The following is a 16,729-nucleotide window of genomic DNA, read 5'->3' on the forward strand; positions in this document are numbered from 1 at the left end:
TCTGAAATTAAAGGCCTCACCTTTTCTCCTCCAAACATATTGCTGGGTATTGTGGCCAAACACCTCAATTTTTGTTTCATCTGACCACAAAACTTTCCTCCAGAAGCTCTTATCTTTGTCCATGTGTATATTTAGGTGTGCTCTATAGTACGGAAATTACAATATGTCAAATTATTTGGAAACTCTCAATCGTCCGTAGGTGTGAATGTTTGTCTCTGATTTACTGGTAAAGAGGTCAGAGGACACCTAACAGCTGGGATAGGCTCCTGCTCTACCCGTGACCCGGATAAGTGGTAGAAAAGATAGATGAAAGACTACAGTACATGGAAGTTAAAGACCTGAACTCACGCATGTAATGCCCGTTTACATTGCTGACACACTATTTTTTTTATAACGAAGTACAATCCAGCACTATATTGTTATTCCACAACTGTAATTTCAGAATGGGTAAAACCAACTTTATGTCAATAAATCACCTTTAAAGGCCTACTGAAACCCACTACTACCGACCACGCAGTCTGATAGTTTATATATCAATGATGAAATCTTAACATTGCAACACATGCCAATACGGCCGGGTTAACTTAAAAAGTGCAATTTTAAATTTCCCGCAAAACTTCCGGTTGAAAACGTCTAGGTATGATGACGTTTGCGCGTGACGTCAATCGTTGAAACGGAAGTATTCGGACACCATTGTATCCAATACAAAAAGCTGTTTTCATCGCAAAATTCCACAGTATTCTGGACATCTGTGTTGGTGAATCTTTTGCAATTTGTTTAATGAACAATGAAGACTGCAAAGAAGAAAGCTGCAGGTGGGATCGGTGTATTAGCGGCAGGCTGCAGCAACACAACCAGGAGGACTTTGACTTGGATAGCAGACGCGCTATCCGACGCTAGCTGCCGACCGCATCGATGATCGGGTGAAGTCCTTCATCGCTCCGTCGATCACTGGAATGCAGGTGAGCACGGGTGTTGATGAGCAGATGAGGGCTGGCTGGCGTAGGTGGATAACTAATGTTTTTAGCATAGCTCTGTGAGGTCCCGTAGCTAAGTTAGCTTCAATGGCGTCGTTAGCAACAGCATTGTTAAGCTTCGCCAGGCTGGAAAGCATTAACCGTGTAGTTACAGGTCCATGGTTTAATAGTATTGTTGATTTTCTGTCTATCCTTCCAGTCAGGGGTTTATTTCTTTTGTTTCTGTCTGCAGTTAAGCCCGATGCTATCATGTTAGCTCCGTAGCTAAAGTGCTTCGTCGATGTTTTGTCGTGGAGATAAAAGTCACTGTGAATGTCCATTAAGCGTTCTTGACTCCCATTTTCAAGAGGATATAGTATCCGAGGTGGTTTAAAATACAAATCCGTGATCCACAATACAAAAAGGAGAAAGTGTGGAATCCAATGAGCCCTTGTACCTAAGTTACGGTCAGAGCGAAAAAAGATACGTCCTGCACTGCACTCTAGTCCTTCACTCTCACTTTCCTCATCCACGAATCTTTCATCCTGGCTCAAATTAATGGGGTAATCGTCGCTTTCTTGGTCCGAATCGCTCTCGCTGCTGGTGTAAACAATGGGGAAATGTGAGGAGCCCTTCAACCTGTGACGTCACGCTACTTCCGGTACAGGCAAGGCTTTTTTTTATCAGCGACCAAAAGTTGCGAACTTTATCGTCGATGTTCTCTACTAAATCCTTTCAGCAAAAATATGGCAATATCACGAAATGATCAAGTATGACACATAGAATGGATCTGCTCTCCCCGTTTAAATAAAAAAAAAATCATTTCAGTAGGCCTGTAACTCTGAAAACCGTTTCTCTTTCTGGTCACGTAAGACTACTAGTGCAAATGTTCCATCAGCTAGTAAACGTTAATGTTTTTTGACACCTCCGGAGTGTCCCCTGCTTTGCATGCTCTCACACATGTGGCCTCTCCAAACTGTATTCTTACCTAATGTTAGTTTATTACAACAGCGGTGCCAGTAATAACGGACAGTCCAGCCCATTGGTGGGGCCAGTGTTTATAGATGTGTTTTTATGGCCAATACTAACCTCTTTTGGTTGTTAACCCCCATTGACTGACTTTCTTTGATGTCTAAGCCGGTGATGACGTATTTTCCACCCGTTTCCAGTCGGGGGCAATGATCTCACATGTGAGTGCATCCCTTCTCTTAGGTCAACTACTGGACCAGAGGCTTCAGACTGTTCATTTATATGAATGATGCCGTACAAAGTCCAAACTTCTGCTTTCAGTTGAGGACTTGTTCTCCCGTCAAAGTTATAAAGCAACTTTAAAACATATAGTTATGTCAGCCTTTCTTGTACAGTCTGTGAAAACATGTAATGAGGTTTCCTTTGACTTCCAATTTCCAGTCTATTTTAATATTGAACTAAGAATCGATGCTACACTCAAAAGTTCGATATAACGCGGCCGTTGGGGTCCATAGAATACAGATTGTGTTTTGCCTGAGATAGGGTTGAATAGAAATCCTTATTTTCTATCCTGATAAAATGACACAGGGGTCTGCAACGCGCGGCTTTCGAGCCTCAAGCGGCTCTTTAGCACTGCCCTAGTGGCTCCCTGGAACTTTTTCAAAAATGTATGAAAATTAGAGATGTCCGATAATGGCTTTTTTGCCGATATCGATATTCCGATATTGTCCAACTGTTAATTACCGATACCGATATATACAGTCGTAGAATTAACACATTATGCCTAATTTTGTTGTGATGCCTCGCTGGATGCATTAAACAATGTAACAAGGTTTTCCAAAATAAATCACCTCAAGTTATTGAAAAAAATGCCAACATGGCACTGCCATATTTATTATTGAAGTCACAAAGTGCATTATTTTTTTTAACATGCCTCAAAACAGCAGCTTGGAATTTGGGACATGCTCTCCCTGAGAGAGCATGAGGAGGTTGAGGTGGGCGGGGTTGGGGGGGAGGGATTGAGGTGGGAGGGGGTAGCGGGGGGGTGTATATTGTAGCATCCCGGAAGAGTTAGTGCTGCAAGGGGTTCTGGGTATTTCTTCTATTGTGTTTATGTTGTGTTATGGTGCGGATGTTCTCCCGAAATGTGTTTGTCATTCTTGTTTGGTGTGGGTTCACAGTGTGGCGCATATTTGTAGCAGTGTTAAAGTTGTTTATACGGTGACCTGTATGGCTGTTGACCAAGTATGCTTGGCATTTACTTGTGTGTGTGAAAAGTCGTAGATGTTATGTAACTGGGCCGGCACGCAAAGGCAGTGCCTTTAAGGCACTGCCTCCAATATTGTTGTCTGGGTGGAAATCGGGAGAATGGTTGGCCCGGGAGATTATCTGGAGGGGCACTGAAATTCGGGAGTCTCCCGGGAAAATCGGGAGGGTTGGCAAGTATGACTGGGAGACGCAACTGCTCTGTACTTCTCCCTACGTCCGTGTACCTCTCCGTACAGCGGCGTTTTAAAAATCATAAATTTTACTTTTTGAAACCGATACCGATAATTTCCGATATTACATTTTAAACCATTTATCGGCCGATAATATCGGCAGTCCGATATTATCGAACATCTCTGATGAAAATGCAAAAAGATGAGGAAAAAAATATATATTTTGTTTTAATATGGTTCCTGTAGATTGGACAAACATGACACAAACCTTCCTAATTGTTAGAAATCCAACTGTTTACATTAAACATGCTTCACTGATGAGAATATTTGGCGCGCGCCATTTTTCAGAAGTCCTTGAACGCACCGTACTTTGTTTACATGTACAACTTTCCTTGATGCTGCCACAGAAAGACATGTTCAATGCCACTCCTTCTTTGACTCTATTAGTCCATCCAACGTTTTATGCTGTGCCTAAATCCACAAAGGTGAGCTTTGTTGATGTTATTGACTTGTGTGGAGTGCTAATCAGACATATTTGGTCACTGAATGACTGCAAGCTAATGGATACTAACATGCTATTTATGCTAGCTGTATGTACATAATGCATCATTATGCCTCGTAATTTAGGTATATTTGAGCTCATTTGTAGTTTCCGTTTCCTTCAACTTGAGCGGGGGGTGTATATTGTAGCGTCCCAGAAGAGTTAGTGCTGCAAGGGGTTCTGGGTATTTGTTCTGTTGTGTTTATGTTGTGTTACAGTGCGGATGTTCTCCCAAAATGTGTTAATCATTCTTGTTTGGTGTGGGTTCACAGTGTGGCACATATTTGTAACAGTATTAATGTTGTTTGTACGGCCACCCTCAGTGTGACCTGTATGGTTGTTGAGCAAGTATGCCATGCATTCACTTGTGTGTGTGAAAAGCCCTAGATATTTAGTGATTGGGCCGGCATGCAAAGGCAGTGCCTTAAAGGTTTATTGGCGTTCTGTACTTCTCCCTACGTCCGTGTACCACTCTGTATAGCGGCGTTTTAGTCTTAAATGTTACTTTTTGAAACCGATACTGATAATTTCCGATAATACATTTTAAAGCATTTATCGGCCGATAATATCGGCAGTCCAATATTATCGGACATCTAGTTTAAAGTGTTAGATTAAAATAAATGTTTCATCACTGTCATGCTACAAATAAAAACAAACCTATCGTTCATGTTAAAGAGCCAGTCAATAATTTGGTTTGTTCGTGAATATCACAACACTTCAGTCTTTTGATCAAATTTGATACTCTTAACATTTAACGATGTAGAACAAAGAAAAATACAACTAAACTAAGAATAAGCAGAAAAAAATTGTAATTATGATTTGCATTTTTTATCTCACTTTGTATGTATTTTGCTGTTATTCCTCTCCCACAGCGCCCGTTGCAATGATGTATGCAAATTAGCCAATGATGTCATTTAGCAGCTTTTATGACAAGTTGGCAACACTGGAAGATTAAGATGGATCAGAAGAGACGGAGGATGGAGATGTAGAAGAGATACAAATTAAAAGTTAAAGTACCAATGATTGTCACACACACACTAGGTGTGGCGAAATTATTCTCTGCATTTGACCCATCACCCTTGATCACCCCTGGGAGGTGAGGGGAGCAGTGGGCTGCAGTGGTGGCTGCGCCCGAGAATAATTTTTGGTGATTTAACCCCCAATTCCAACCCTTGATGCTGAGTGCCAAGCAGGGAGGTAATGGGTCCCATTTTTATAGTCTTTGGTATGACTCGGCCAGGGTTTTGGTTACACAGATGCAGAGGATGGCACAGTAGAGCCAGCAGAGAAAACAGTGGAGATGATTTCAATTTGTCATTTCAGGTTAATTAAGACTAGCATTAGGAGAGCACAGTGCAGTAAGAGCTGTTGGATACGAGGACAGTTGCAGACTCAACGCCGACTTAAACACTTGGTGGGGAAACAAGCACTCAAGCAACACTAAGAGCAGACTCAACCAACTGCCTCAAGGTAATGTTACAACTGTTCATGCTGTCAAAGCAAGTATGCCAGATAGGAAACACTTGAACGTAAAGTAAGGCTTCACTTTTCAAAATGTGGTAGCTCGATGCTAATTTACATTGGCAGAGCCGTATACATGCTACTAATTAGGATTAGTGATTTTTCATAGCAATTTTTAACACCTCCAAATTTGATATAAAAAACTGCAACAAAGATGCACATTACAATCAAACTGCTGTAAGTACAATACTTACAGGATAAACACTTGGTAGGGCTCAACTTATGCCACAACTGGCACATGCAACTTAATGGCAAAGACTACTTCACATCGTAGGCAACACAACAACTATACACTACTACCATCTAATGTATTGGAATTGCAACGGCATACAAAGGCTACTACTGTATACAATACTCACAAATGAGACCAGAAGTGTAATAAAACAATATAATAACTGGACAGCACAATATCGAGAACATTGTTGAATTAAAAATTAAATTAAATTAAAATGTTATTGTTCAACAAATTAACTTTTACTAGTACATAAACACACAACAGTACTGAAAAGTGGCACCATATAGCACTACTATCATTTCCCAAGTACCTGGAATTGGTATCGTGCCGATTCAAATGTGAAAGCACCCATCCCTACTTTTAACTTAATTGTTGTTAGAAAAAGAAAATTACTTTGTATATATATTTAAAAAATTATCTCATTTTAAATGGTTTTCCAGTCTTCAATGTAGTTTTAATATTTCTTAAAAAAGTGTCTTAGTTTTTAGGTGCAGGACACTTAGCTTCATAAAACAAATTACTTTATAGCAAATGTATTTTCTGGGGACTCAAATGACACCAATTGAATGGCCCTCACCATTTTTTCTGGCGTCTGCACATTCCGCAAAGAGCAACGTCTTTGCATATCAGTGTCCTTTTTGTTGTTGTAAAGGGAAAAAATATACAAAGACTTGATAGAAATATACAGATACTGTATCTTCGTTGAGTTAGTGCAAAACTTGTGAAAAAGAAAGACATTCAATTGTATTTTGATTTTTTTTTAAAAATAAAACATTAACAATTCAAAATATGCTTATGGCAAACACTTCAATTTTTACTTTCTCTTTGCACTCCAAGTAAATATGTCAGATGATCTTTCTGAAGCCTCACACTCCTTACCATTTTACAGATGTCGACTTGATATTGTACACGTATGACGGTTAGGAATGTTCAAATTGAAACCCGTACTGTATATAAAGCCTCCATAACTATGTTAGCTTGTGGTTGGAACAGTTCATTTTGAATGACCAACAATCTCTTTGAAGGGTCCGCTGCAATCATCGTTATGTCATCAACGTTGTGATGTCATTGCTTTATGTCAGAAACATTGGCTCAGATATGTGCTCGCTTGGATTGTTTCCAGTCAACTGTTTGTCACTTTGATTGCCTCCCCCATCAATACTCCTCTTGTCCTGGAGTCGATAACAAGTCTCGTAGCTGCATGTGTTCCTCAGGGACCTGAAGATTGACAGTGTTGAGTACATCATCACCGCACATGCACACACATTTTCAGTTCGTTTGGACACATTTGATAGCAACACTTAAAGAAAAACTGCACTTTAAAAAAAAAAATGCTGTCCATCATCCCTTTCTGTGCATTCTAAATAGTAAACAACTGCTAGCACAAAGCGGTTTATAATCCAAGTAATGAGGATTCACCTATCCTGCCTAAAAAGCTCTCTTAAAAAACATACTGTACTTTTATACATACTGTAACCATGTAGCAACAGACACGTTCATGATAACATGTAATATTTACAGTATTGTAGCTTCTTTTCCGGGACGCACTGATTTCACAGCGCGCTTAAAATGACCAAAATACTGTAAATATTACATGATATCATGAACATGCCTGTTACTACATTACATACGTATTTCCAGTTAGGGATGTCTACAAATAGTCGGAGATTCAATAGTCGGATGTAGTCTTTTTTTTTTAGGTGGAAAAAGTCGTAAACTTTGTTTTGTTCACTTTATTATAAGACTATATCGTTCATAAGTACCTTAAGATTAGTCACGTTTATATGTCTCATGTGACGTTGCTTACATCTAGTGACCAGTCAGTATACACTACTACATATGACCATCAGAAAAATCCATAAATTGAGTGATATCAAACGAACTATGAATATCTTAGCAGATACTGTATACAGCATGTTTATACAATGCATCTGGAAAGTATTCAAGTATTCACATTTTGTTATGTTACAGCCTTATTTTAAAATGGAATAAATACATGTGTGCCCTTAGAATTCTACAGATAATACCCCTTAATGACAATGTGAATAGTTGTTTTTAATTATTATTCAGATTTATTAATATTAATTTAAAAAAAAATCACTTGTACGTAAGTATTCACAGCTTTTGCTCAAACTTTGTGTGGAGCTTTCTCTCCTCCAGGGGGTTCCTCGGACCACCAAGCACTGACATGACAGCCCGGATCAGGGTTACAACACTGTTTTATTTTCTAATATAGTATCTCTGTGCTTTTCAGCAATTGTCTTGCTCTTGCTCCAACTCCAACACCTCTCTCATCTCCGGCTGCTGCCTTTTAACCTGTGCCATCGACGCACCTGTCGCTGATCTCGAAGCCAGTCCTGGCACACCCTGTTTCGCTGCAGGTCCGCAGGCCACGCCCCCCTCCACACTTTGTTTTTGCACTTTTGGCAGAAATCACAGCCCCAAGTCTTTTTGAATACAATGCCACGAGCTTGGCACACATTTTTTGGGCAGTTTTTCCCATTCATCTTTGCAGAACCTCTCATTCTCCATCAGGTTGGATGGGAAGCATCCGTTTTCATCCAGGATGTCTGTACATTGCTGCATTCATTTTTTCCCTCGATCCTGATAAGGCTCCCAGTTCCTGCCGATGAAAAACATCCCCACATCATGATGCTGCCACCACCATGCTTCACTGTAGGGATGGTATTTGCCTGGTGATGAGTGGTGCCTGGTTTCCTCCAAATGTGATGACTGGCACTCACGCCAAAGAGTGCAATCTTTGTCTCATCAGACCAGATAATCTTGTTTCCCATGGTCTGAGAGTCTTTCAGGTGCCTGTTGGCAAACTTTTTACTAAGGAATGGCTTCCGTCTGGCCACTCTACCATACAGGCCTGATTGGTGGATTGTCCTTCTGGAAGGTTCTCCTATCTCCACAGAGGAAGGCTGTATCTCGGACAGAGTGACCATCGGGTTCTTGGTCACCTCCCAGACTAGACTACGATGAACGCAGCAATGTACAGAGACATCCTGGATGAAAACCAACACTTCCCCATCCAACCTGATGGAGCTTGAGTGGTGCTGCAAAGAGGAATGGGCTAAACTGCCCAAAGATAGGTGTGCCAAGCTTGTGGGATTGTATTTAAAAAGACCTAAGGCTGTAATTTCTGCCAAAGGTGCATCAACATAGAAATGAGCAAAGGCTTTGAATACTTATATACATGTGATTTTTTAGGTGGTATTTTTTCCAATAAATTTGCTAAATTAAAAAAGATTTTAAAAATGTTTTCACATCTTTATTATGGGGTATTGTCTGTAAAATGTTAAGGACACACATTCACTTATTCCATTTTGGAATAAGGCTGTAAATGTGAAAAAACTGAAGTGCTGTGAATACTACTTTTAAATGGTTTTGGTGGTTTTTATAAAAGGGCTTTGTAGGCGAATCACCGTTACCGGCATTGATAGCCGTTTTGTGCTAGCAGTTTTTGCACTCTTTAGAACACACAGAAATGGTCAATACAAGATTGTGAATTCCCCCCAAAGTGCAGATTTCCTTCAAAGAAGGGATGTTTCCTTTATGAACAGCAGATGGTGCTTTTGAACATGTCTTGCTGAATGAATAGAGCCCGACTGTACAGACTTGGGTTCATTGTCAAATCCATCATTGATTGTCTTGAGCTGCATGCTCTGTATTACATAGCATCGGATGATGTTTTAATTCTCCTATAAACAGTCCGTGCTCGGGGAATGAGGTATTCCACTGAGGGTTTTCATTGCCGGGGCCTCTGTGTGTGACAAGATTGTTTTTCTCTGCAATTATTGTATGTTTAGAAGTTGCTGTTGAATGCTTGACAGGACTAACCCCCCACTTTGTTTGGATCAATGAATGTGATATTGAGCTGTCTGGAAAGAGATAGCGTTGAAAGATGAGTTCTGCACTTTCATCACAATGGAATGCTACGGATGGCTGAAATGAGGGACTGTTCACAGTGGGCTCACAAAAGCCATTACATAACCAAGTTAGCTGTATTGTGTTAACGAGACAAATAACAGTCTGATTGCCTGGCGCTTTAGGGATTGAAGCAGCAAAGGGAAAGAGCAACGAGGAGTGTTTTGACTGTAAATCAGGAAGTCCTACAACTTTGTGATTAGGTGAACTTCGAAAAGTAAAAAAAGCTAAATGGACACATCCTGCATGTGCAAAGCCGCGTGCACCAAATCGTGCAAGGAGGAATAATTCTATATAGAAAAGCTTGCTTATAGTGGCTTGCAAATGCAATTAGATGAAATCTTCTGGAAGCCAAGTGAGTACAAGGGAGTGTTTTGTATATTTTTGGAAAATCATCCAAGCTCAAGTGAACATGTTGCTCTGAAATACTTTCCAACATCTGCCGCCCATCAGGATGTCTGCTTTCCGAGCCACTGCTGCATTCCTGAGCCACTCCCAATACCTGGATCAAAAAAAAAGAAAGAAGAAGCCTTCCCTGCACCCCTGAGCTCTCTGTGCCTTGGTTCAAATTTCACTGCAGGTATTTCGCACCAGGTGCAAGCCTCTGCTGTCTGACTGTTTTTTTTGTCTTCTTCTTTTTTTGAGGAGTCATAAAAGTAACAGACATTGGCACCAGAGCAGTGTGAGTTCAGGTAAACAATGAAGGAGTTAGTCAGGGGGTGCTTTTGTGACAGGAGCAGCTCAATAACAACTTTCTGCAACCACAAGAACACCACTTTTACCTTTGTTCTACCCTGTCAACATGCTTTCCTATCGCCTGTTGTAGGGTTTTTGTTGTTTGTCTACATCCCTAAGATAGACATTTATAGTTTACGTTATAATATTAAAAACAATCTACCAGTTTGAGAAACAGTACAAACAACTTTAAGAACAAAGAAGAATGCAGAGACCCAGTGTGATACGTGATATCATGATCCTGAATTGCATTGCCTAATAAGGCGTTGTCATCATTTATTACATAATTTTCTGTTTACTACACAAGTGCTGTATATGCCAAGTTTATTCATCATATCCTACTTAATATTCACACTTCATTCTTTTATCATTACATAATCATTATTACACATTCTGTACTTATTTATTACCGAACCAGCGTCAAATCCATTCTTAATCCATCAAAATTCTGTAAAAAGCAATCACCTTTTAAACTTGTACATATTGAACAATTCAGGACAATTAAGTACACTTTGATTCTGCCTACTCCTTGTTGGACATGTTGAATTATTAAACTAATCAATGTGATGCTCCCCTCCACCCCAGATCAAACCTCACTCCTACCCACTTCTCCAAAGTGGGCTGGCTCAGGGTGGAGGACAGAGTAAAACAACTTGCACTGAGCCTAGTCTATAAAGTCCGCTACACCTCCCTGATACCTAAGTACATGTCAAACTACTTCCTTAACGTAAATGACCGCCATAACCATAACACCAGGGGGAGCTCCACTAACCACGTTAAACCCAGATTCCGATCTAACAAAGGTCTTAACTCCTTCTCTTTCTATGCCACATCAATGTGGAATGCGCTCCCAACAGGTGTAAAAGAAAGGGCATCTCTATCCTCTTTCAAAACCGCAATAAAAGTACACCTCCAGGCAACTTCAACCCTAAACTAACGCCCTCCCCGGATTGTTAATAATCAAATGTTTACCTTATGCTTTCTGATATCTCTCCCTCTATGTCCACTACTTGCTGTACATATCCCACCAAGTCAGACCGACACGGTTTCAATGTCCATTTCTCTGATGATGCAATTGTTGATGCTGATTGTTGATGATAGAAGTGTTGATACCAACCAATCCCACGCCCCGGATTGTAAATAATGTAAATAATTCAATGTATATACTCTGATGATTATCTTGTGTGATGACTGTATCATGATGTTAGTATATATTTGATATATCTGTATCATATATCTGTATCATGAATCAATTTAAGTGGACCCCGACTTAAACAAGTTGAAAAACTTATTCGGGTGTTACCATTTAGTGGTCAATTGTACGGAATATGTACTTCACTGTGCAATCTACTAATAAAAGTTTCAATCATTCAATCAATGCACTTCAATGTGACCCTTTTGGCCTTTGCATGTTCGATACAAACTACAATCTTCCCTTGTTTATTGCGGTTAAAATCTAATATTTCTATATATAGAGCATAAAAAAATCTAAGTTGCAACCTTCCAAGTATGTTTTTTAACATTAGGAGAGCCCTTTAGACATGAAATAACACCCTTAAGTCACCTGTATACTCTTCTAATCCAACATTGTAATGCTGCCTGAGGCTGAGCCAATCAGTGGCCATGATACTGAACAGCACGTTATGATTGTTTTGGTCTCCTCTAGTGGCCAGTACGACTGTAGTATTGATATTTTTAGTTCATTTGGACATGTTTATGCTGGAAAATGCTTTATGTAGGCCAAAAATGTTGTTGAATATGCTTTAAAAAAAAAACAATGACGTGGTTAAGCTGCAATATTTGAATTGGCGAGGGATGACTAAAAAGCATCATCGTTCTTATCGCCTTTAGGCAAGGGGGGGGGGGGGGGGGGCTCGTTTTGTCATTGCTATATTCTAAAAATAAAATGAATTCTTTGTATATTTTTTCATGATTGTTTAGTTTAGCATAGATTGACCTACATTGAAAGCATACCAACAATTACTTGACAGTTCCCCCCCTCCCGAAACTTAAATTTTTTTCTGTTTACGACCCTCAGTGGGTCTTAAGGTGTTTTCAGAGCAGCGCTTAAGACTTGCCGTACTCTCACAGCGGTAACCTAATCCACCCCAAGCCCCCCTTCTCACAATCAGTGGCGTGTATGGCTTTGCCAGATCAAATAAAAGAATAGCATTCCAGTGCTGACCTCATGTCAGCAGAGAGCCTCCACGATGGTGTTATATAAGAAGAGACCCGTCTGAGAGTTTGCTGGATCTGCAGCAGGAAACCATGACATTTGTGCTTGTGCGGTGTCGCAGTTTGAACACAGCAAGACCAGGCGGTGTCATATTTCATAAATAAACATACTTTATTTGTAGCATATAAAATTAAATCACTTTACAATTTATTCCAGTATGACTCTTAATATCCAAATAAAGTAGCTACATTTCCTTAGATAAATAATAATATTAACAACACTAAAAAAAACAACATTCATTCATCCTTTGACATGTTTTGCTTTGTCTTTTTCAGGAAAGGGAGTTCACTAGCTGCCACAAAACATGAACGATAATGCCCATGTCAGGAAGTCATGCAACCGCACACTTGTTAAACAAGCTGTGAGGTGGGTTGGTGCGCTAATTGATGTTGAGTACACATATGCACGCGCATATCGTCTACAGTCGGGGGTCGTGTCTGATGTCGAGGATCAAAATATACACAGTGAATTGATATCAGCCGCTAACGTAAATGTACAAATATTAATTACATTGTGCTCCGTAACGAAGCCAGCTTAGACGCTCCCTTAATATGAAGCAATTCTTAGTAAAGAGTGCTGATGTAGTCACAGCAAACAGTGCACTTCATAAAGTCCTCCTGATGTAAGCCCACAATTCCTTGGGAATCTAGTTACAACAAGGAGCTGGTAGTTGTTTTGGTGGCCTATTTACACCCCTGCGTTCCTCTGGACCGCCACCTCTCTTGCTCTGGGGGTCTTCGCCAATCAGTCTCTGAACTTGTGGATATCGTTGGAGAGGCGGTAGAAGGGGTAGGAGGCTTCGTTGGCGTGGGGACAGTTGTAGGTGCACTTGCAGGACTCGATCATCATGATGTTCTTGTTGAAGGTCTCGCCGTCCTCGCAGCGGAACTTGACACTGATGGTTCTGGTGTCGTGGGGACCGCAGCAGCGACCGTCCACGCAGGTGCCGCAGTACTTGGGTCTGTACTTCTTCAGGCTGGAGCAGCCGGCGTAGGTGAACTTCACTGGCTGGCTGGACTTTTTGGTTCTACTGCATTTCTTTCCTTTCTGCAAATGCGAGCACAGTTGAGGCATTAGTGAGGAATTTAAGCCCTACGGTGATGTCTTCTTAATACGCTCGGGTCGCAGGGGTTGAAGCTTACCTTAAGATTGGAGTACAGTGACTGGGTGCATGGTCGCACTTCACAGATTCGTGTCTCCTTGACCAGCTTGCACTCGCTGTTGTTGTTGGTGACTCTGGTGGAGATGCCTGTTCCACAGCTCTTGGAGCACTGAGACCAGGGCGTGGTTTGGATGATGCACTTGTGGCTGTCAAACATGTGGATCTCAGCTTGCGGCCTGAAGGCTGTCATGAAAAGAAAAGAAATACAATAAGCAAACTTTACTCTCATATTTCTTTAGAATAGCCATTTAAAAAGTGTTTTTCTCTCACCAGCTAGCGACTTCAGTCCTCCCTTTACAATTGCGATCAGCTCGTTCCTGTTGGTCAGGTCTTTTTCCAGCTCGTCTGTCATTTTGTCTTTGCCAAAGATTTTCTCCAGGATGTCTGTCTCCTTGCCGTCGTCGCACACCCACTCTTCACAGCACTGGCCCGCTACCTTGACCAGTCTTGGGTTGGCGCAGCCCAGGTTGGGCAAGGAGAGCTCCTGAGGACACAGCGGGACACATCCCACTGCCCCGTCGATGCATGTGCACTGGTGTTTACAGTTGGGCTGGAAGCTCTCTGCGTTCTGGTAGATCCTACTGTTGTACTCGCAAGGTCTGCCCTCTGACTTGGCTGAGGGAGGGAGAGAAAAAACAGGAATGTTATTCCTCCCTGCTCTCCACTTTGAAGCCCTCTGAGAAGCCATTTTCACTGTGCTCTGAGGTGAAGCCGACATGTCTGTGCACTTTACGTACCTCGGCAGATGCCACGAGTTGTAGCAGCAGCAAAGCTTGCCCCGAAGTTACACTCCAGCCCCTTGGTGTGGTCGCAGGGCTCGGTCAGGCTGCAGTCCTCGTTGAGCTGCCTGGCGCAGACTTTGCAACAGCCGCAGCCGTCAAGGACGACACTGACACCGGGCGTGCATTTGGGCATCTCCATGGGGCACTCGCACATGGACGGGCAAGAGGACAACACCTGTACAACCGAGAACAAATCTCTTAAAACGACCGGAAACTATGGAACCACGTCTAAAAAAAAAAAAATATGGTTGACCCACATTTGCATTTAATTAAGTTCATAGAAACTTACCAAGTTGATGCTCCCCAAAAAGGTAACAACGGCAAAAATCATCATCATCTTGGATAAATTTCTTGCCAAGCCAGGTCCCAGAAGTAGAAAAGTAGTGAAAGGCTGTCTTGAAGTATTCCCTCTCGCTTTGTGTTGGCTTCTAGAGGTCCAAGCTGGGCTTAGTGAAGCTCTCGGTAAAGTCTGCTGAGCCTCGGCACCCTCCTCTCTTTTATACTCTACTGGGTAGCTGACGTCGTCCCCGGGCTGCCTGCTGAACTGTTCCCAAACTATGCCAGGAATGTTTCTCTGCGCTTTTTCCATCCAAGACCTAAGCTCCACCCTGTCTAAACCGTGTGCTTTTTTTTTTTTTCTCTCTCTTTCACTCTGGGATGGCTTTTCCCCCCCTCCAACACTCTTTTCCGTGTCACATTTTCCCTTCTTGTTTATCATAACCCCCCATTGAAATTCTTCCTGTCAGAAGAGGTGTGCTTATCCTCTCGGATTTGTGCTTTTTCATTTATCTGTCCGGTCATTTTGTCAAAGCAAATGATTTATTGTTTTCAGAACCTTTTTGTTACTGCATCTCTCCCAATACGACAGGAAGTGACCCCACAACATAGTGTCAACTCGTAAAGCTTATGGTTTTTTTGATTGATTGATTGAGACTTTTATTAGTAGGTTGCACAGTGAAGTACATATTCCATACAATTGACCACTAAATGGTAACACCCGAATACGTTTTTCCACTTGTTTAAGTCGGGGTCCACTGATTCATGATACTGATATATACTATCATCATAATACAGTCTGAATTATACGGTAATACGGTATGAATACATTATCATAGGTATGGAGAAAAGCAATAGGATTAAATAAGCTCTGCTTCTTCCTACTCCTTTTCAAACACGTTGAATTGTGTAAACATGTACAAAATAAAAGGGGCATGTTTGCAGTGATTATGACAACAAATATTGCATTCATAAGGCGTCACCACGACGAGCAGTAGCTTTTTTTTTCGCATGAGAAATCCGAAAGTGTGGGCTGCAATACGTTTAAGTCTATTTCTGGCTCTCCGGCGCATTTATTCAGAGCAGTTAAGCGCTTCCAGATGCGCACCAGAAGTCAGACGTAACAATATGACCATATTTGGTATTGCAGTAGCCTACATTATTACCATATTCTCCCCCCCCCCACCCCTTTTTTTGGCAAGCAGACCACAAAGCATTCCTGACATCTTAAAGGCTTGTTAAATATGGTCTTTATGCAGGGAAATTCCTTTACATTCACCGCTCGCGGCAATTTGAACTTTTCACGCCATCCGTCTGTCACGTTTCCGAGAGAGTGGGGTGGGAGTGGGTGCTTATAAAAGCGCTGTAATTTACAAGCGATTAGAGTTGAGTTTGCGAGGGAGAGACAAACACTTAGTTTGTACTTCCGGATCGACACGTCGTCTGGGACGGCTCCGGTGAGTTTCCCCCCCCTCCACACTTGTTGTTTCTCACTTTATGACGCATATAAAACAATTATAGAATCTGTTTGAGCTCTATGTGTAAGAGGTGGGCATGTTTTCAGTCTGTAATGTGTTTTTTTTTTTGCTGTCATTTGGACTTGAACAGCCTGCTGTGTGCATTCAAAAGGGGGCGTGTCTCTTTGTGGGTGAGTAAACGATCCAAATATCGACAGCATCGATACCAAGGGTAGTACCAGTAATAAATAGAAAACAGTAATAATACATGTGAATTCTAATGCACTCAAACATTTGAAGTACATAGTATTCATTAAAGTGAAAGTCACTGCTAGGGGATTAAATACAAATACTAACTGGGTAGAGCATGATTTGCTGTATATTTTTTTTAAGAATATATTTATATTTATATATATATATATATATATATGTATATATATATATATATATATATATATATATATATATATATATATATATATATATA

General features: G+C 41.1%; 2 protein-coding genes across 2 annotated transcripts in view; one reads left to right on the plus strand and one right to left on the minus strand.

The window, feature by feature from the left end:
* Window positions 1-12,657: 12,657 nt before the first annotated feature.
* Window positions 12,658-14,986, minus strand: ccn1 (cellular communication network factor 1). Its single transcript, XM_062027545.1, has 5 exons — window positions 14,799-14,986; window positions 14,465-14,684; window positions 13,998-14,342; window positions 13,708-13,910; window positions 12,658-13,612 (listed from the first exon to the last, which is right to left on the minus strand). The coding sequence occupies exons 1-5, from the start codon at window positions 14,844-14,846 to the stop codon at window positions 13,310-13,312; spliced, it is 1,119 nt and encodes a 372-aa protein (XP_061883529.1). The 5' UTR covers window positions 14,847-14,986; the 3' UTR covers window positions 12,658-13,309.
* A 1,174-nt stretch (window positions 14,987-16,160) lies between these two features.
* The window catches only part of ddah1 (dimethylarginine dimethylaminohydrolase 1), a 216,670-nt gene continuing 216,101 nt past the window's right edge, over window positions 16,161-16,729 (plus strand). The window contains exons 1-2 of the mRNA XM_062028210.1: window positions 16,161-16,242; window positions 16,394-16,433. The gene's annotated coding sequence lies outside the window, so the exon portion shown is untranslated. The remainder of the gene's footprint in view (window positions 16,243-16,393; window positions 16,434-16,729) is intronic.

This window comes from Entelurus aequoreus, linkage group LG19, assembly GCF_033978785.1.
Source record: "Entelurus aequoreus isolate RoL-2023_Sb linkage group LG19, RoL_Eaeq_v1.1, whole genome shotgun sequence".
NCBI classification, from domain to species: domain Eukaryota; kingdom Metazoa; phylum Chordata; class Actinopteri; order Syngnathiformes; family Syngnathidae; genus Entelurus; species Entelurus aequoreus.